General features: G+C 41.2%; 1 protein-coding gene across 2 annotated transcripts; it reads right to left on the bottom strand.

Annotated features, from left to right (window-relative positions):
- Positions 1–444: 444 nt before the first annotated feature.
- On the bottom strand, positions 445–20,382 carry LOC110496591 (butyrophilin subfamily 3 member A2). 2 transcript variants are annotated; one of them, XM_090209099.1, is made up of 13 exons: positions 20,075–20,382; positions 9,011–9,376; positions 8,503–8,784; positions 7,958–8,077; positions 6,233–6,274; positions 6,037–6,057; positions 5,917–5,949; positions 5,672–5,704; positions 5,555–5,575; positions 5,329–5,363; positions 4,971–4,988; positions 4,569–4,592; positions 445–4,401 (listed from the first exon to the last, which is right to left on the bottom strand). In XM_090209099.1, exons 1-13 carry the CDS (start codon positions 20,133–20,135, stop codon positions 4,297–4,299), a joined length of 1,161 nt encoding a protein of 386 aa, XP_090065225.1. In that variant the 5' UTR covers positions 20,136–20,382; the 3' UTR covers positions 445–4,296. The 2 variants fall into 2 exon arrangements, with proteins under 2 accessions (XP_090065225.1, XP_021428247.3); XM_021572572.3 differs by having other exon boundaries at positions 6,233–6,265.
- Between the last annotated feature and the right edge of the window lie 528 nt (positions 20,383–20,910).

Below are 20,910 nucleotides of genomic sequence, written 5' to 3'. Positions count from 1 at the left end.
GGAATACAGCCATAAGGGAGCACCCTAGCCTTGTCTAGACTAGAGCCACATCTGTCCTGCATGCCACTCTCCCTCCCTGTTCATCTCTGAGCAATATCAATATGTGGCAGCTCGATTGATCATCACCTGACTCGGATTATATTCAATCAAAGGAATAGACTTGATTGTCGTTCCTGACACATTGTGGTTATTTGTTATTTTTGGTCTCCTGAGTGGCGCAGTGGTCTAAGGTACTGCATTTCAGTGCTTGAAGTGTCACTACATACACCCTGGTTTAATTCCAGGCTGTATCACAACTGGCTGTGATTGGGAGTCCCATAGGGCGGCACACAATTGACCCAGCGTTGTCTGGGTTTGGACGGTGTAGGCCGTCATTGTACTACTTACTTATAGTCTACTGTACTACTATTTTCTATATCTATAGTAAAGACATGAACAGAGTGATTTTCAAATGATTGTCAATTTTTATTGTGGACAAATCACTTCCACAGACCCAGCAGGAGGTTCTGAGGTATGAGAGATCAGTCTCCAGAGAGCGGGTGAGAGAGTGACAAGAATTAACAGCACAACACTTGCTAAAACAGACTATACAAACTGGACACAGTACTAAAAAGTCATAAACTTAAATTAATTAGCACCTTTTATACAAACAGCCCAAGATATATGCGCTACACTTTATGTACAGTCTTTCTGCATGTGCTTGATCTGATGAGTGTTGTTTAGTGAGAATTCCCACTCTTTAGTATTTGTATTGAACAAAGCACAGGGTAGTGAGTAGAGTTCTAGAACACTCTAGAACAAAATATAAAATAAAGGGAACCCTTTTTGTGGCCTTGGAAAACCTTATTTAGAACCGTAAGTAGCATCAAGGTTCTAAGTAGAGACCCTTATCGTGCCGTCTTGTTTTGCACACATTGTACATGCATAATGACAGGATCTTCGTAAACCACAGGAGGTTGGTGGCACCTTAATTGGGAGGACAGGCTTGTGGTAATGGCTGGAGTGGAATAGGTAGAAATGTATCAAAGACAAACACATGGTTTCAATAGGTTTGGTGACGTTCCATTCACTCCGTTTCGGCCATTATCACGAACTGTCCTCCTCAGCAGCCTCTGGTGTTGTAAACATAGCTACTTTAGTAACTGGCATGTTCATATTCATGTCTCTGGCCCTGATGAACTGCAATGACCTACGACCTGGGTGGTCTAAACTATGTAAGCAATGATTATTCAGTATGTTAAAGGCCCAGTGCAGTCAAAAATATGTTTTCCTGTGTTTTATATTTATTTTCATACTATGAGGTTGGAATAATACTGTGAAATTGTGAAATTGATGATTATACCCTTTTAGTGTTGGAGCTGTTTGAAAAGACTGGCATTTCAGCCTGTTTTAGCTGGATAGAGTTTGGCCTGCCTGGCACTTAACCCTAATTTGTTCCACTACTATGGATGACCCTGTAAAACACCACATTTCACTGCACCTATCCGGTGTATGTGACAATAAAACATTATTATTATCATCATCAGTATCATCATCATCACCAAGCAGTGAATTAGTTAATAGACAAATAATAAAGAGAGTTCCAAACCTCTCTGCCAATAACAGCTAGTTTCCCCTCCCCACAACACTCCCAGACAGTCCTAGCTACATTTTTTGCTTGCTAAAAAACTATTTTTGTTTGTTTTTGACCATTTTAATTGAAAGTAATCACAGTAAGGTACTTAATTGTTACCCAGAAATGATTTGATAAAAACGTCTGCATTGGATCTTTAGCAAATATGAATAAAGGTTATTCAAAGGTTAAAGGTTAAAGGTTCTACTTAGAAACCACTTTTGGAGAACCAATAGGGTTCTTTGATTTGTCCCTGTAGGGGAACCCTTTGTGGTGCTTTGTAGAACCCTCTCATGAAATATGATTTATATTTCCAGGTAGAACTAATACAAGGTGCTATCTAGAGGCGTACTAGTACTGCAACAATACTAATAATAATAATATAATAAGAGAATAAAGCCGGGATTCAATCCAAGGAAATTGATCGGCGATGAAAAGCCAACTGACATTTACTCCTGAGGTTGACCTGTTGCACCCTCGACAACCACTGTAATTATTATTATTTGACCATGCTGGTCATCTATGAACATTTGAACATCTTGGCCATGTACTTTTATAATCGCCACCCGGCACAGCCAGAAGATGACTGGCCACCCCTCAGAGCCTGGTTCCTCTCTAGGTTTCTTCCTAGGTTCTGGCCTTTCTAGGGAGTTTTTCCTAGCCGCCGTGCTTCTACACCTGCATTGGGGTTTTAGGCTGGGTTTCTGTACAGGACTTTGAGATATCAGCTGATGTAAGTAGGGCTTTATACATACATTTGATTTGATTGATTTGATTCTTGGGTGTGACGCTACAAGCTTATTAACACACCTATATTTGGGGAGTTTCTCCCATTCTTCTCTGCAGATCCTTTCAAGCTCTGTCAGGTAGGATGGGGAGCGTTGCTGCACAGCTATTTTCAGGTCTCTCCAGAGATGTCTGATCAGGTTCCAGTCCGGGCTCTGGCTGGGCCACTCAAGGACATTCAGAGACTTGTCCCGAAGCTACTACTGCGTTGTCTTGGCTGTGTGCTTAGGGTCGTTGTCCTGTTGGAAGGTGAACCTTCACCCCAGTCTGAGGTCCTGAGCAAGGACCTCATCAAGGACCTCTCTGTATTTTGCTCCGTTCATCTTTCCCTTGATCTGGACGAGTCTCCCAGTCCCTGTTACTGAAAAACATCCCCACAGCACGATGCTGCCACGACCATGCTTCTCCGTAGGGATGGTGCTAGGTTTCCTCCAGACGTGACGCTTGGCATTCAGGCTAAAGAGTTCAATCTTGGTTTCATCAGACCAGATAATCTTGTTTCTCATGGTCTGAGAGTCCTTTAGGTGCCTTTTAGTAGACTAAGAGGGCTGTAATTTGCCTTTTACTGAGGAGTGGTTCCATCTGGCGAATCTACCATAAAGGCATGATTGATGGAGTGCTGCAGAGATGGGAGAACCTTCCAGAAGAACAACCATCTCCACAGAGGAACTCTGGAGCTCTGTCAGAGTAACCATCAGGTTCTCAGTCACCTCCCTTACCAAGACCCTTCTCCCCCGATTGCTCAGTCTGGCCGGGCAGCCAACTCTAGGAAGAGTCTGTGGTTCCAAACTTCTTCCATTTAAGAATGAAGGAGGCCACTGTGTCCTTGGGGACCTTCAATGCTGCAGAAATGTTTTGGTACCCTTCCTCAGATCTGTGCCTTGACAAAGTCCTGTCTTGGAGCTCTATGGACAATTCCTTCAACATCATGGCTTAGTTTTTGCTCTGACATGCACTGTCAACTGTGGGACCTTATATAGACAGGTGTGTGCCTTTACAAATCATGTCCAATCAATTGAATTTACCACAGGTGGACTCGAATCAAGTTGTAGAAACATCTCAAGGATGATCAATGGAAACAGGATGCACTGGCTCAATTATCGAGGCTCATAGCAAAGGGTCTGAATACTTCTGTAAATAAGATATTTCTGTTTTAGGTATTTTATATTTGCAAAAATGTCTAAAAACCTATTTTCACTTTGTCATTCTGGGGAATTTTGTGTAGATTGATGAGGACTTGTTTTATTAATTGAATCCACTTTAGAATAAGGCTGTAACGTAACAAAATGTGGAAAAGTTGAGGGGTCTGAATACTTTCCGAATGTACTGTAGATGCTGACATCCCTTAAGGTTCCTGACCAACAGAACCCAAAAGAACCCATGAACATAAAGAGGCAATACAGGTAGAATAAAACAATCAAAAACACAGGCCAAGCGATGTGAAATAATGCAACATAAAAACAGGAATTCACCCACAACCTTCTAGCAAGACGATTATTTTGCAACCATTCAGAAAGCAAAGAACCTAATGAAGAACCTTCTCCAAAGAAAGGCTTCCTCGAGGCTACATAGTGTGACATAAAATTAGTGTGACATAGAAAGTGTGAAATAGTACCATTGCTCCAATAAAAAATAAAAAAATTGGTATTTGTTTCATTAGTCCAATGTTGATACAGCCCCAAAAATGTTTGCAAGTCAGTAGTCAGGTTTTCAAGATATAGCACTTTCAAGAAGCAAAGTGCAGCATACGATCATGGAGACATCATCTTGAAAGTCCTATGTATTGAAAACGTGATTGCTGACATGCAAAACATTCAGCAACAGTGGATTAAATAAAAAAAAGTTTAAAAAAAGATACGTTTGTGTGGACTATTCCTTTAACCCAACTAGCGACCTCGTCAAGCGGTTCTGATCGTTTGGTGTAACGGGTTCGTCTCTTCATCCTCTTTGACATCTGCCTTCTCAGTCATTGAATGTGCCATTGTATTTCTTCTAAGTGGTTTCTGAAAAAGTCACACATACCGGTGCTGACAAATACAAACGTTTTCCTGTGACAGACTTTGACAATCTTTTTGAGATTGTCTAATACTAATTTCCACCCACACATGCATACCCGCACACGCACACAAACACAGGCTTTTAAAAGCCCAGTCATACACATGATACTTACGTTTGACAGTGACATTGATAACGTCTGTAGAAGTAAGAAAATCAATGCATGTCATACATGTTGAGATATTCATTAAACTGACCTGGTGTTTGTTACAGTCAAATTATTAGTACAAATGTCTTGACTTTAAGTCAAGTAAGTGCAAGTAAAAAATATATTAAACATTTTCCCATAGTTATTGCTTCTGTGAGTTGCCTGCCTGTTGGCAGTGGTGAACTGTGATATTCTCCCATGGAACAGTGAACACAACTATGAAAGATGTTCGGCTACAATGAAGAAAGTGATGTCTGTTAAGAGTCCAAAATCAACAGGGTTCTCTAAGAACAAATCAATCTCTCCATGTAATTCAATCACAATAAAGCCAGACTTTGACAGTGTTTTAAGACCAAGCCAACAACTTACCCTTGAGAATGAAAATCTCTGGAAAAGTGAGAGAATAAAGGAATTAAGAAATTAGGTTCGATGGATTGTAGTATTTTGTTAGTGTAGTTACGGTCAGACTGCCATTACGGCTGATATTCAAGATATACCACGGCCTTGAGTCCCTTATAGTACTGTTTTCACCACGTTTTTATAATAAGGACAATTCACTAGAATTCACCCGTCATCAGAGACGATATTTGTAATTTAAGTTTATATCCTGAATTCTACTGAATTTATTTTGTAAATTTATACTGTAATAATCTATATAGATTTTTAAAAACTGAATGTGGATGTCTACACACACACACACACACACACACACACACACACTACTTACATGGCATCTGTTATCAACTGAAGAGACAAGTGCAGCTGAAGATGGGAAAACACAATTTAAAGAAACAATAATAATAAATTATAAATGAATATAAGTAAGAATTTAAATCATTGGCTTTTGTTCTCTATGGTATTGACAAACCCTTATTGAACTAGTTAACATTTTCACCCTACCTGGAGAGTATAACTCACGCATAGCACACATACGGTACATACACACGACTTACCCCTCTCTTGTTTGAGTTTAGCTGTAGGTAAGTAACACGGAACAATTAAAGTGAGAAGGCCGAGATAATCACTAGAGACGAATACGCCACACACACACATACACACACACCACTTACCTAGCTGTTCAGTGAGCTCTTGTTCGCGTGTACCTACAGAGAATAATAAAACCCAAACAAATCATGAGCTCTGTAACCCAAACGATGCACACACACCTCTTTTGTAACTGTCCGTAGATGAACAGTAAAACTAAGTATTAAAGTGAGAACACATGGATAAATCATCACAGACACACAGAAAGACAGGCATATAGACAGACAAACACACAGAGACAGACAAACTAGTTATTTTCCACAGCACTTACCCAGCTCGTCAGTGAGCTCTTTTATACGTTGATCTGCATAGTATAAGAAAACACAAATTAAAATAATTATTCAAATCATGAGTTCACACACGTGTACGCACGAGCACACACACAACTTACCAGATTTTATTCTGGAACTGTCTGTAGATGAACAGTAAAACAAAGTATTAAAGTGAGAACACATTGATAATCACACACACACACACACACACACACACACACACACACACACACACACACACACACACACACACACACGACAGAGAGACAAACAGGCCGGCACACACACACATACGTTATTTTCCATACCACTTACCCAACTCATCAGTGAGTTCTTTTATCTGTTGATCTGCAACGTCTAAGAAAACAAATTAATATAATTATTATATTATATAATTATGAGCTCTCGCACACACACTTTTCCCTCTCGTCTGGCGTTATCCAGTGATTTACAATAAGACTAAGGCCAGGATCCAAACCAAGTAAACCCTTGAATGATCTGCACACAGCTATACACTGGAGAGATCATGTACGCTGTTCACTTATGTCAGTTCAAACAGAAATCACCTTTAAAAGTCAATCACACAGGCTGTTACACAGGTTGTTTATTTACATTGGCTTGGATCCCAGCCTAAAGTGTGAAGACACATAGAGAGGAGAGAGACACGAGAGAGCGAGAGACAGAGAGAGACAGATCTGTAAGATTCTCCTACATGTCCAGAGGAAAACTACAAACAATGCATGCAGGGCAGAGTTAGGCCAATATCCACTAATAATAAAAACTAAAAAAATAGCAATTACATTTAGGAAACATCTAAAATACAGTGACATTACTAAGCCCTGTCATGTCATTACCAAGCCCTGCAATAGCAAAAGCTGAGTTCACAAACCTGTTCTACTAACACACTGAAGCCTCAGGGCCAGAACATCCAATCAATCAGAATAAAACAACTTACAACACAGTCAAAACAAAACTACATTACTTATTGGGAAACACAAGCACCAAGCAAAATGCAGTGCTATCTGGCCCTAAATCGACAGTACACAGTGGCAAACTATTTGACCATGGTTACTGATCAAAACCTTGAAAAGTACAGGCTCAGTGAGCACAGCCTTGCCATTGAGAAGGGTAGACACAGGAAAACCTGGCTCCCTGTAGAGGAAAGGCTGTGCAACCACTGCACAGCAGCAGAACCCAGAGCTGCATTTCCTGACAAAATGTAAAAAATATAAAACACTTAAGAGTTTAATTTCCCCAAATCTGATGAGAGTAGGCTACCCATCCTGTTGGGGGAGGATGCAGAGAGCTGTGGGTTGGCAGGTGTCTGACACATGTCATTGTTATTGTTCAATGTATGGTTATTTTGACCCTTGATTATTGTTGTTACTGTTGTCCAGTTGACAATATTGATTATGTTAATATTGTAAATCTCCAAAGTAAGCTTTGGCAATATGTACATTGTTACATCATGCCAATAAACAATTTGAATTGAGAGAAAGTGAGAGAGACAGACAGAAGGAGAGCACGAGAGAGGGGGGGAGAGAGAGAAACAGACAGAAGGAGAGCGAGAGAGAGTGGGGAGAGAGAGAGAGAGAGAGAGGACAGGGAAAGAGGGAGATACAGACAGAGAGACAGAGACAGGCCTGTTGCCATAAGAAAAGAGCAACCAGTGGAGCACAAACATTGTAAATACTACCAATATTTATGTTTATTTATCTTCCCTCACTATTTGTACTACAACTATTTGCACATTGCTAAAACAATATACATAGCTGATAATATAACACTTGAAATGTCTATTTTTTTCAGTGCAATGTTTCCTGTGAATTTCTAATAGTTTTTTGCTGATGGTAAATTGGTTTCTTCTCACTTTTGTGTATTGTTTATTTTACTTGCTTTGGCAATGTAAACATATGTTTCCCATGCCAATAAAGACCACTGAATTGAATTGAGTGAGTGAAAATGTCCTATATTTCTCTCTGTGGTGATTGATGTTAAAAATGCCCCCCTGAAGGTTAGGTTATACCAACCATAACTTACCTATCTTTTTTCTCAGTTTCTGGTATTTTATCCACATGAAACCAACCACAAGTCCACAAACACATACTATCAAAACAGGAACAGCAATCCACACCCAGGGAACTGTGGGAAACATCTCATCTGAAACACAGATGTCATATTAAACCATCATATCACATTACAGAGTGCAGCTCCAAAGAGAAGTGTGTTATTTCCCGACATGTGTGGGATTTGATTCAATTCAAGTTTCCAGCTTGATGGTAAATGTTCACAAATAAAAAAGGCACAATTTAAATAGTAGTGCTTTCACGGTGGTAACCACCATACAAATATCAGAGGCTTGTAGTTTTGTTCTCAAATCCTTCATGCCTATGAAACAGAGTGGATTATATTCTGCCCTAAGCAGGGCGCTAACACAATCTTCTGCGCAACAACGCAAAGGCAACTATCTTAGCCAATAGAGTATTCTGTCACTCTGTGAGCGACAGCTGCCTTTAGACACCTTAGGGAAGGTGTGATGTCACTAATGTACTGTGTTTTTATTTTTCTCAATAGAAGAAGCTCACCTGGAACATTGTACTCTGTCTCCCTCGTAAAATTAAACTTTTGAAGCTGAACTCTACAGGTGAACGTGTTGGTGACATTCTTGTTCACGGTGACATGGCGTCTCACAATGTAGAGGCCCTCTGTGTCCCTGTGTGTCTCAGCGGATCCAGCAGGGAGGACCTGTCTCTCACTGTCCAGCCAGTTCATCTCGGGTTTGGGGTACCAGCTTTTAGCCTCACACTTCAGGACCACCCCACTGCCTTTGGTTCCATTGATGGAGATCACTGGGTTGGACACAGCAACTAAACAGACAAGGTAAAACAATGATCAGAGATATGTACTCAATACATGTGCTTATGATACTGTAATAAAAGTACACATGTAACAGAGTTGAATTGGTAAATCTCACTCCTCCCCTTGAAATACCACCACCCACGCATTGAACTGTTAGCTTTTCGGTGACGCAGCTGACTAAGAAGTCAAGAGGGCGGTCTTGTGTGTTTAAGAGACAGAAGACCCATGACTCACCAACAATGAGTTGAATGACGGTTTCATGAACTAGACTGTTCGGTTCCGGAACTAGAATGTAACACATGTAGTTGCCTTCATCAGAGAGTTTCACTCGGGACAGTTTTAAGGAGACGTTGCCATTCTTCAGTTCTTTAAGCAGGGACGTCCTTCCCCTGTAGGATTCATCCTGATCCACATTGGAGTCACGAGCGTCACGGTAAAAATGGACAACCTTGTCTTTCCCAGTTGGGTCTTTCAGGTTGGATCTCGACCATTTCACTATCAAGCCAGCACTCTTGGTGAAATTCAACAGGGAACATGGTAGAATGACATCATCATCAGCAACAGCAACAACGGGATCAGGCGAAACAACATGAGATGTCTCTGAAAAGATTAAGAACAAATCACATCATAGGATACTTTAAAATTCACATATTTACAGTCACCCTGTCAAGTAGGCCTGCCTTTAACTGTGATTGTTATCTATAAGTAAATAATTGGGTAAAAACTCAATTAAATAATGATTAAACTTAAAATAAACAGCAAACAGCACAGCGTGCAAAAACAATATGTGAAGTAAAATATATTCTAAGATATAAACCATGCTTCTAAAACCTGTAGCCTACAGCAGGCCCTACACACATTACATTATATTGATTTAGCTCGAAAAGCCGCTGCTTGTCGCCGTTTCATCCCTGTGCTACTGGCAGAATACTAGCCATAAACTTAGGCTCTACAGTGCACTCGGAAAGTATTCAAACACCTTCACTTTTTCCAAATTTTGTTACATTACAGCCTTATTCTAAAATTAATTAAATACATTTTTTCCTCATCAATACCCAATAATGAGTTTCTCCAATTCTTGCTTGCAAATCCTCTCTCAAGTTCTGTCAGGTTGGATGAGGAGTGTTGCTGCACAGCTATTTTCAAGTCTCTCCAGAGATGTTCGATCGGGTTCAAGTCCGGGCTCTGGCCGGGCCACTCAAGGACATTCAGAGACTTGTCCCGAAGCCACTACTGCGTTGTCTTGGCTGTGTGCTTAGGGTCATTGTCCTGTTGAAAGGCAAATCTTCACCCCAGTCTGAGGTCCTGAGCGCTCAAGCAGGTTTTCATCAAGGAGCTCTGTATACTTTGCTCCGTTCATCTTTCACTCGATCCTGACTAGTCTCCCAGTCCACGTTGCTGAAAAACATCCCCACAGCATGATCCTGCCACCACCATGCTTCTCCGTGGGGATGGCGCTAGGTTTCCTCCAAACCTGACACTTGGCATTCAGGCCAAAGAGTTCAATCTTGGACCAGAGAATCTTGCCTGTCCTGTAGGTGCCTTTTGGCTAATTTCAAGCGGGCTGTCATTGTCACGGATCCCTCCGGTACTGTTGCTCATTCCGTGCACCAGTTTGGGAGGTCTACGTCACCGGCCTCTAGGAACTGAACTGTCATTACGCACACCTGGACCCCATATTCTCCATTGATTAGTAATTGTATAACTGTGCCCTTTGTTCACCATTGTCTTGTTGATTATTCTTCCAATGTCCTTTGGTTGTGTGAGTACCTGTGCTGTGTTGTTTTGGCTTTCGTGCCGCTTGTATTGCACAGATGATTACGGGTCTCTTTCCGTGTGGTATCATTGTGTGCGTGTATGTTACGGGTCTCACCCCGGTGTATTTTTTCGAGGTACTCCTCACTCTTTTGTTTGGGTTTCAACCCTGTGTTTTGTATAGTGTTTGTTTGGTCTTCGTCCCCGTGGCTTTACATGGCACGCTGTAATTTGGGTAAATAAAAACCTCTTTACGCATTCCTGCTCCTGTCTCCCAATCCCTTTATACCAGCGTGACAGTCATGAGCCATTTACTGAGGGGTGGCTACCTTCTGGCCACTCTACCATAAAGGCCTGATTGTTGGAGTGCTGCAGAAATGGTTGTCCTTCTGGAAGGTTCTCCCATCTCCACAGAGTAACTCTGGAGCTTTGTCAGAGTGACCATCGGTTCACCTCCCTGACCAAGGCCCTTCTCCCCCGATTGCTTAGTTGGGATGGGCGGCCAGCTCTAGGAAGAGTCTTGGTTGTTCCAAACCTCTTTCATTTAAGAATGATGGAGGCCACTGTGTTCTTGGGGACCTTCAATGCTGCAGAAAGTTTTTGGTACCCTTCCCGAGATCTGTGCCTCAACATAATCCTGCCTCGGAGCTCTAAGGACAATTTCTTCGACCTCATGGCTTGGTTTTTGCTGACATGCAATGTCAACTGTTAGACCTTATCTAGACAGATGTGTGCCTTTCCAAATCATGTCCAATCAATTGGATTTACCACAGGTGGACTCCAATCATGTTGTAGAAACATCAAGGATGATCAATGGAAACAGGATGCACCTGAGCTCAATTTTGAGTCTCATAGCAAAGGGTCTGAATATTTATGTAAATGGTCTATTTGTTTTATTTTAATACATTTGCAAAAATGTCTGAAAACCTGTTTTCGCTCCATCATTATTGAGTATTGTGTGTAGATTGATGAGAATAAATTATAATTTAATCAATTCTAGAATAAGGTTTGTGGCAGATGACAGGGAGAGGTGAGGGGAGTGGTTATTGAGAGGAGATATCTTGCAGCCCGCTGGCTCCACTGCCGAGCCTTATATGAACTTCCTGCACCATCGAGGCGAGGCTCTGGGAGTGCCTGGATGTGCTTGGGTATAAAGGAGGAAGCAGCTTGCACAAAGGGGCAGAGAATGGAGAGAGAAGTGTACGTGATGAAGAGTGGGAGAAAAGAGAGCAATATCTGTGTGATTACCCATTGTGACCTGAACTGTCTGATTACCCCCCTATGACCTGAACCGGATTGGCTGAGGACCCGAGTTTTAGGATTACCCCTGGAGAAGGGAACGGACAATGAGACCGGTTTGTGGACTGTGAAATAGTTGGTGACTTTCCCCCTTTTCCCCAGTGTACAAAATACCTAATAAACTCCCCATTTGCATTCTAGTTGTGCTAATGGTGCATGTTGTGTTATTGAACTTGGTGATGTGGAAACCCAACACCCTTGAGCATGCTACAGGCTGTAACGAACTGTGGAAAAAGTCAAGGGGTCTGAATACACTGTATATCACATCATTGTCCCATTATGGCACCTGTAAGAGCACGGGCAGGGCCATTGAGGCCGTCTTCATGAGTTGGCAAACATTCTGAAAGGATACATACTGCCACCTGGAGTGTGTCATTTGAACATGTATACAGGCAAGGTTGGCGATTTACTGCCACCTGCAGTAATGGAATATTTGCTCACAAGTATAATTCATTGGCTGATCCCTCCTGGTGACCTGGATGGAATTATGTGATCCTTCCTTAACCCATAGGAAGTCCCACCCAGTTGACTAGCCTAAATCCTCAATGGAAATACCCAGGCTAAAACTGGCGTTTCGATCTCTATGATACTAGCGACTGTCGTGACCACGGGTTTGTTGGTCAATTCCAGAGGTGGGACCAAGTCATTGTTTTACAAGTCACAAGTAAGTCTCAAGTCTTAGCACTCAAGTCACAAGTCAAGACCGTCAAGTATCAAGTCAAGTCTCAAGTCTTAAACTTTGACAAGTCATAATGTGCTCTTCACCAAATGTAATACCATTTCATATTTAACAAGAGGTATAGTATATTAAATTTACGCAAATCATGAATGCTTTAAAAATATATATATATTTATTACTTTCCAAATAAACGTTATATTTCCATAGAAATACATGGGTAACCATGAGACAGACACATCAATATGACAACAAAAACAACATATTGTAGTACTCTCTCTCTCACCTAAAACAATCCTGCCATAAAGTTACAATCATTTATTTAAAGGTACATCTAAACAACTGAACTGAGGCCTATAATTTGAACACTTAATGTCTGAGAAAAAATACAGATTCCAAAGATGGGAGATAAAACCTGAACATGGAGACTACGTGTAATGCATAAACAGTTTCACTTTTTCTCTTATCTCAGGGCCCTATGATGCATTGCATTTGCAATGACCAAATTCGATAAAAGTCTGTCAGTCATTTGTGCATGATGAGGTCGCAGTATGATGCCACCGTGGCTGAAGACACGCTCCACCGGAGGACTGGAGGCACTGCCAAGACCCTGATGGCCACTCGGGACAGTGAAGGAAGAGCCTTCCTGTTCATTGCCCAGAACAAGAGGGCATTCTGTCCTTCGCATATGTCAAGGTAGTGACTTAGCTGTAGTGCTGGAGTGGTCCCAACAGCTTTCTTCTGCCTCTTACAGTATGCTGCAAATATTTTGTTCAGGGATGCCTGGAGACTTCTGACCAGGCCGCTCAGGAAATGGACTTGAGGCTTCCACTGTTCCAGGTGGTGATTCAGGGACAGGACCGAGGGAACAACATAACTGATTGTGACTATCTTCTCCACCTGTGTCATACATACAGTGTGGAGAACAAGTATTTGATAACCTGCAAAAATCGGCAGTGTTTCCTACTTACAAAGCATGTAGAGGTCTGTAATTTTTATCATAGGCACACTTCAATGGTGAGAGACGGAATCTAAAACAAAAATCCAGAAAATCACATTGTATGATTTTTAAGTAATTAATTTGCATTTTATTCACCAACGCTCTTAATTACGTAAAACAGCCTAACCAGCTCTGCTGGGGCGAGTAAAATGGTCAGAGTGATGTGTTCTCTCATTTGTGTCTTTAGCCAGTTAGCTTGAGTGCTTGACTGCCGTTGTGAGGTCAGTACGCTGGAATCAACCCTACTCCTCGGCCATTGTCCAGTGTGCACTCTGAATTTATGAACGGACAAAGTCTGACAACGCTCAGTATTAATGAACGCCCAGAGCGCACTCTGGCACTCCAGAGGGAATTTATGAACACACCCTACATTGATTAAGCAACTACACCAAATAGTGTCTATTATATTGACAATATAGTCGAGTCAAACAGTACAGTATGAAGGTAGATCACGCTTGTAGGCGATGTCATGTTGACGTTGGCTAGCTAAGCTCATGCGCAGAAACACTTCATTGGGTCTAATGGTAGTCTCATGCGCAGGCCGTCAACTCAAAGGCACTCCTTCGTGGACGGCTTGTACATAAAGCATCCTCCAGTCAGGCTACAAAGGCATCATTTCCCTCCTCAACTAGCTTTAATGGCGAGAAGGCGAAAAAACAAACAGAAAATATGCATACTTTCTTTACCAAACACAATTTTCCCACCACCATTTTCATACAATTTAGAATGTTGCACACACTTGTAGTCCAGCATATGTGAAATAATTGTTCTATTTTATGATACAAGTATCAAAATTGGCACACCAATACTAGATACCTTAAGGAACATTAAGATTGGAGGCAGTCTGGGAAGCAGGGATGCCAGGTCTACCAAAAATTTCCAGTCCAATGACTGCAGAAAACCCACCTCAGAAAACCCGCCCACCACGCCTGAAAACTAGCCCCCCCAAAAAATATTGCAGCAAGAGAGGCGTTCCCACATTTATCCAATAAACCCTTTCTTCCATAACGTTATCGAGCCAATTTTTAACGACATAAGGTAAAAAGCAAAATTCTATTTTCCATCAAAATAATAAGAGAAAAGATAAATCTCCCTTATTAAAAACTCTAGATCATTTTCCATCAATTGATGTTGATTTAACATGTTTTGACTGCTATGATTAAGCAATAAGGCCCGAGGTGGTGTGGTATATGGCCAATATATCACGGCTAAGGGCTGTTCTTAGGACATAGTCCTTAGCTGTGGTATATTGGCCATATACCACAAACCTGAGGTGCCTTATTGCAATTATAAAGCGGTTACCAACGTAATTAGAACAGTAAAAAGTACGTTTTAGTAATTCCAGTGGTACATGTCCAATATAACATGTCTTTCAACCAATCAGTATTCAGGGCTCAAACCATAGATTAACCCGACAGGAAAATTTGTGTGATGAAAGTTGGACAGAGGATCTCGAAATCTCTGTGCAAGAAACACTTGGACAAACTTTTAAAAAACGAATGCAAAGTCCACAATGAAACTGACATTAAATGTGAATAATGCTACATTTGTGATAGAGCTGTGACCATGATCACAATTGATATCTTCCAATTTAATTAACTAAACATAGCCATTTATAATTACATAATAACACAGGGCTACAACCCCAGTGATGGAGCTCAACGCCAGTGATGTACCGGGCCGTACGCACTACCCTCTGTAGTGCCTTGCGGTCAGATGACAAGAAGTTGCCATACCAAGCGGTGATGCAGACAGTCAAGATGTACTCAGTGGTGCAGCTGTAGGACTTTGAGGATCTGAGGGACATTGCCAAATCTTTTCAGCCTCCTGAGACGAGTATGCGTCCTGGTAATCAAATCAAATTTTATTTGTCACATGTGCCGAATACAACAGGTGTAGTAGACCTTACATTGAAATGCTTACTTACAAGCCCTTAACCAACAATGCAGTTTAAATCCGTATGGCCCTGCAGCCTTGTGAATCTTAACCTGTTTAAAGGTCTTACTCACATCAGTTAAGGAGCATGTGATCACACAGTCTCCCAGAACAGCTGGTGCTCTCATGCATGGTTCAGTGTTGCTTGCCTCGAAGTGAGCATAGAAGGCATTTAGCTCGTCTGGTAGGCTCGAGTCACTGGGCAGCTCACGACTTATGGAAGAATTTAGCTGCTGGAAACTCAATTGGAAATGCAAATGGACAAATAATATCTAGTTTGCAATTTCTTTTCCTAAATGGGTTGGAAAGCTGCCACGGTCATCCCCCTCTTCAAAGGAGGAGACACTCTAGACCCAAACTGCTACAGACCTATATCTATCCTACCCTGCCTTTCTAAGATCTTCGAAAGCCAAGTTAACAAACAGATCACCGACCATTTCGAATCCCACCGTACCTTCTCCGTTATGCAATCTGGCTTCCGAGCTGATCACGTGTGCACCTCAGCCACGCTCAAGGTCCTAAACGACATCATAACCACCTTCGATAAGAGACAATACTGTGCAGCTGTATTCATCGACCTGGCCAAAGCTTTCAACTCTGTCAATCACCTTATTCTTATCGGCAGACTCAAATAAATAATGAAACATGTTCAATTTGGTTTAAATACTGCAAAAACAAAGTGTTGGAGAAGAAAGTAAAAGTGCAATATGTGCCATGTAAGAAAGCTAACGTTTAAGTTCCTTGCTCAGAACATGAGAACATATGAAAGCTGGTGGTTCCTTTTAACATGAGTCTTCAATATTCACAGGTAAGAAGTTTTAGGTTGTAGTTTTTATAGGAATTATAGGAATATTTCTCTCTATACCATTTGTATTTCATTAACCTTTGACTATTGGATGTTCTTATAGGCACTTTAGTATTGCCAGTGTAACAGTATAGCTTCCGTCCCTCTCCTCGCTCCAACCCTGGGCTCGAACCAGGAACACAACGACAACAGCCACCCTCGAAGCAGTGTTACCCATGCAGAGCAAGGGGAACAACCACTCCAAGTCTCAGAGCGAGTGACGTTTGAAACGCTATTAGCGCGCACCCCGCTAACCATTTCACATCGGTTACATGAGCCTAATCTCGGGAGTTATAAAGTCATAAACAGCGCAATGCTTGACGCACAATGAAGAGCTGCTGGCAAAACGCACGAAAGTGCTGGTTGAATGAATGCTTACGAGCCTGCTGGTGCCTACCACCGCTCAGTCAGACTCCTCTATCAAATCATAGACTTAGTTATAACATAATAACACACAGAAATACGAGCCTTAGGTCATCAATATGGTCGAATCTGGAAACTATCATCTCGAAAACAAGACGTTTATTCTTTCAGTGAAATACGGAACCGTTCCGTATTTTATCTAAGGGGCGGCATCCATTAGTCTAAATATTCCTGTTACATTGCACAACCTTCAATGTTATGTCATAATTACATAAAAATTCTGGCAAATTAGGCAGCCCAAACTGTTGCATATACACTGACTCTGCGTGCAATGAACGCAAGAGAAGTGACACAATTTCATCTGGTTAATATTGCCTGCTAACCTGGATTTATTTTAGCTAAATATGCATGTTTAAAAATATATACTTCTGTGTATTGATTTTAAGAAAGGCATTGATGTTCATGGTTAGGTACACATTGGAGCAACGATACGCACCGCATCAATTATATGCAACGCAGGACACGCTAGATAAACTAGTAATCTCATCAACCATGTGTAGTTAACTAGTGATTATGATTGATTGATTGATTGTTTTTTATAAGATAAGTTTAATGCTAGCTAGCAACTTACCTTGGCTTACTGCATTCGCGTAACAGGCAGTCTCCTCGTGGAGTGCAATGAGAGGCAGGTGGTTAGAGCGTTGGACTAGTTAACTGTAAGGTTGCAAGATTGAATCCCCCGAGCTGACAAGGTGAAAATCAGTCGTTCTTTCCCTGATCTGTCGTTCTTTCCCACTGTTTCTAGGCCGTCGTTGAAAATAAGAATGTGTTCTTAACTGACTTGCCTAGTTAAAGAAAGATTAAATAAAGGTGTAAAAATATATATTTTTTTTAATCTGCAAAATCGGTGTCCAAAAAAAAACGATTTCCGACTGTTATGAAAACTTGAAATCGGCCCTAATTAATCGGCCATTCCGATTAATCAGTTGACCTCTAATCGAGTCCCATTCTTATGGTATGACTCGGCCAGGGATCGACTGTCCGACCTTCAAATCTCAGGGAGGAAATTAACAACAATGCAAGCCATTGGTATTTATTTTATTGAACCTTTATTTAACTAGGCAAGTCAGTTAAGAACAAATTCTTATTTACAATGACGGCCTACCCCAGGCCAAACCCTAACCCGGACGACGCTGGGCCAATTGTGCGCCGCCCTATGGGATGCCCAATCACGGACGGTTGCGATACAGCCTGGAATCGAACCAGGATGTGTAATGACGCCTACAGCCCCAAAACTATATTGCATATTAAGTTGTTCCATATCGAATGTAAAATGAGAAGCATGCACAATTAACCATCACTACTTATTTTATTAAGGATATACAGTACCTTACTGTACCCTTGGTGAGCTGTGATAGGACAATGTCTCTACAGCTACCAGTTATTCTTGTTTTTAGAATCACTGGTGTTCAACAACCAGGTTACTATCTACACAAATTGTTCAACTACTGTATGTTTTCTTGATAATGGTTTCCAACATATGACTGGCAAAGCCTCATTGACTAGTGGTAACAAAGTGGCACTGTAATTTTGACTGAACACTTCAAGCATTTCAGGGACAACGGATAAGCCTGCCCTCTTCTTCCTCATCAGTAAAGTTAAAAATATCATTGGTGATGATCAGACAACAGAAAGTCAAAAGAATCAGACTGATTCCAATCCATATCATAGATCATATTCCCCCTTACAAAGGCTCTGGTACTGTTCCCTGTAGAATATAATCATGAAATACTTTAAGGTTGACAATATTCACTGGCATGCAAAGAAACGCTTGTCTTGCAATAAACAAAATGTCACATACAAGAACTCTGCGGGGGAGGATCATCGGACTACAATATGAATACAACTCCATTTTTCTTCTACTGTGGACACTACCACGCCGTAGTGTAGCCCTTATATTAAGGTAGTTTAATTAAGCTGGACTGGGGTGCACCGGGCTTGGCCCGTGATATGAATGGATGAAAGCGGTGAGGGAGAAGCGCCCTGCTCAAATCTAACACTAATCTGCACCGCCAGGCCATATTGTCAACAAGACAGTATGGTTCATTGGTCAGAAAACATACAAGTATTTTCCATATAGTACATGTTAGAATTGTACTAGTTTTACTTGGGAAGGCAGATACGGTATATATTAGTTTTTATACCAAGAGCAAACACTTTGCATGCATCTTCACGATATTGACAAACATCACTTTGTTTTGAGCCGACTTCGCTGTGGGCTTTGAACATGGCACCCCGCTCACACCCGGTTGGCAACCTGGTTTTCAAAATGATCACTTTTCACCCAGTGCATGCCCACCCTGGCCAGCTTAATCAAATCCCCTCATTGTAATATCACTTTAACCCTCAGCTACAGGAACAGGCGTAAATAGGTGGTTGAGAGAGCACAGGAGGGCTACATCCCAATTCTTCACCCTTCTCTTACGGTGTGCACTTGCAAACTCCTCATCATGGAAGTATGCAAGTGCACAATTTGGGAGAAGGGAGGAGAATCGGTCATAACTCAGCAACATGACAGTAACTCTGCAACAAGTTCAACGCATTTGAGTACTGCCTATGAAGAGAAGGGGTGCTTCAGACACTGTCTGTGTATGACACAATCACTGCTAGGTAATGACAGGTAATGACTTTCAAAATACAGTAGTTTCCTCTATACTCGCAATCTCTGCCTCCTATCTATCCATGTAGTAGTACCCAATATGGATGTTTACTTGTACATGTCCTACATGTGCTCATTGCTCAGTGAAGATGCCCTCCAGTGTTGTTCGCCTCTACTCTCCTGCAGTCACATATGGAACTTCTAAGCAGACAGATGGCCACAGACATGCTGAGACAGACTGACTGAGAGACACACACACACACACACACACAAAAATAAACAAAAGCTAAAGCAACATTACACTAACAACGTTACACTATATAGTCTGATAGTTTCATATGCTTTCAGATAGGTCCTTTGTTTTTGAAGAGTCACATACCATTAGTGATCCCTTCTAGAGTAACTTTAGTGCATCATAGCTTGATAGCCATCTGTGGTAGAAAACAAATAACCATGCTAGCTATTCATCTAATTGTTTCAATGCAAACAAAAAAATCAACTTATTGTACATAAAGTTGTTCTACGATGTCTTGTTGTGACACTAGCCAGTAGTGCCTCTTCATAGCCATCTAGCTATCTGTGCTCCCTGTGTCCCCTCTAATTTGACACTAACTATTTCTGATATTGCTACTATGCAAGTAACAATTTGGCTGTACCGTTTACACCTTCTGTAGAGACCCATCCACCCATTGTTGTTGTATTTAGCCAGATAAACACCATACAGTACTTAGGACTCCCAATTATGGTTCGATAAGACCTTAGCCTACCTGTTTCCAGTAGTAGAGAAATCAAAATAATGCCCAGTGAGCCTGACGAATAACTCTTCATATCACTGGAACAGGGAGATGCAAATATCAAGTAGAGGAAAACCTCCGCGTTCAATAAGTCTACAGAAGGTCTTTGGGGCTAGGCTTTTTTCATCGGCCCATTCGAAATAAAAAGTATATTTTGCACTTAGATTGAAGTTAAATTAACCATAACATATTGAACATTTGAAGGAATACAGGCGAACATTCCAGAAAACCGTAGAAAAATTAGCCACATCTACTTTCACTTTTGCCTTCTTCTGTGGATTATTTTATTGAGGTTGGCAACCAACTTTTAAATTGCATTACCGCCACCAACTGGACTGGAGTGTGGATCAGCGACAGTGAAGCACAAAATTCTACCCCAATATTCTCGTCTCCCTAAGGAAACTAAATATACATAGTTTTCTATAATATTGCAAACAATATTGCAAACAAACGTTAGAGGTGCAAGCCACCTCCTAATGTTTTGGAGTGTGTAGTCAATCACAGATTACAGACTAAATTAATAAAGAAACAAACATTAAGATTAACTAAACCCTCCTATCCAATGGCAACCCGTCATCATGCCATGAACTTTAGTCACTGTTGCTAGCCGGCTACTCAACCCTGCACCTTAGAGAGACTGCTGCCCTATGTACCTAGTCATTGAACACTGATCAATTGAATAATGTTCACATACTGTTTTACCCACTTCAATCAAACAACCAAATGTATTTATAAAGCCCTTTTTACATCAGCCGATGTATGTCCGGACCAGACATATTTATATACTGTATTGTAGTCAAGGCTTATCC

This window comes from Oncorhynchus mykiss, chromosome 18, assembly GCF_057628025.1.
Source record: "Oncorhynchus mykiss isolate SJ-2025 chromosome 18, ASM5762802v1, whole genome shotgun sequence".
Taxonomy (NCBI): Eukaryota; Metazoa; Chordata; class Actinopteri; order Salmoniformes; family Salmonidae; genus Oncorhynchus; species Oncorhynchus mykiss.
Note: the sequence above shows the minus strand (reverse complement) of the source record. Positions and strands in the feature narration are given on the sequence as shown.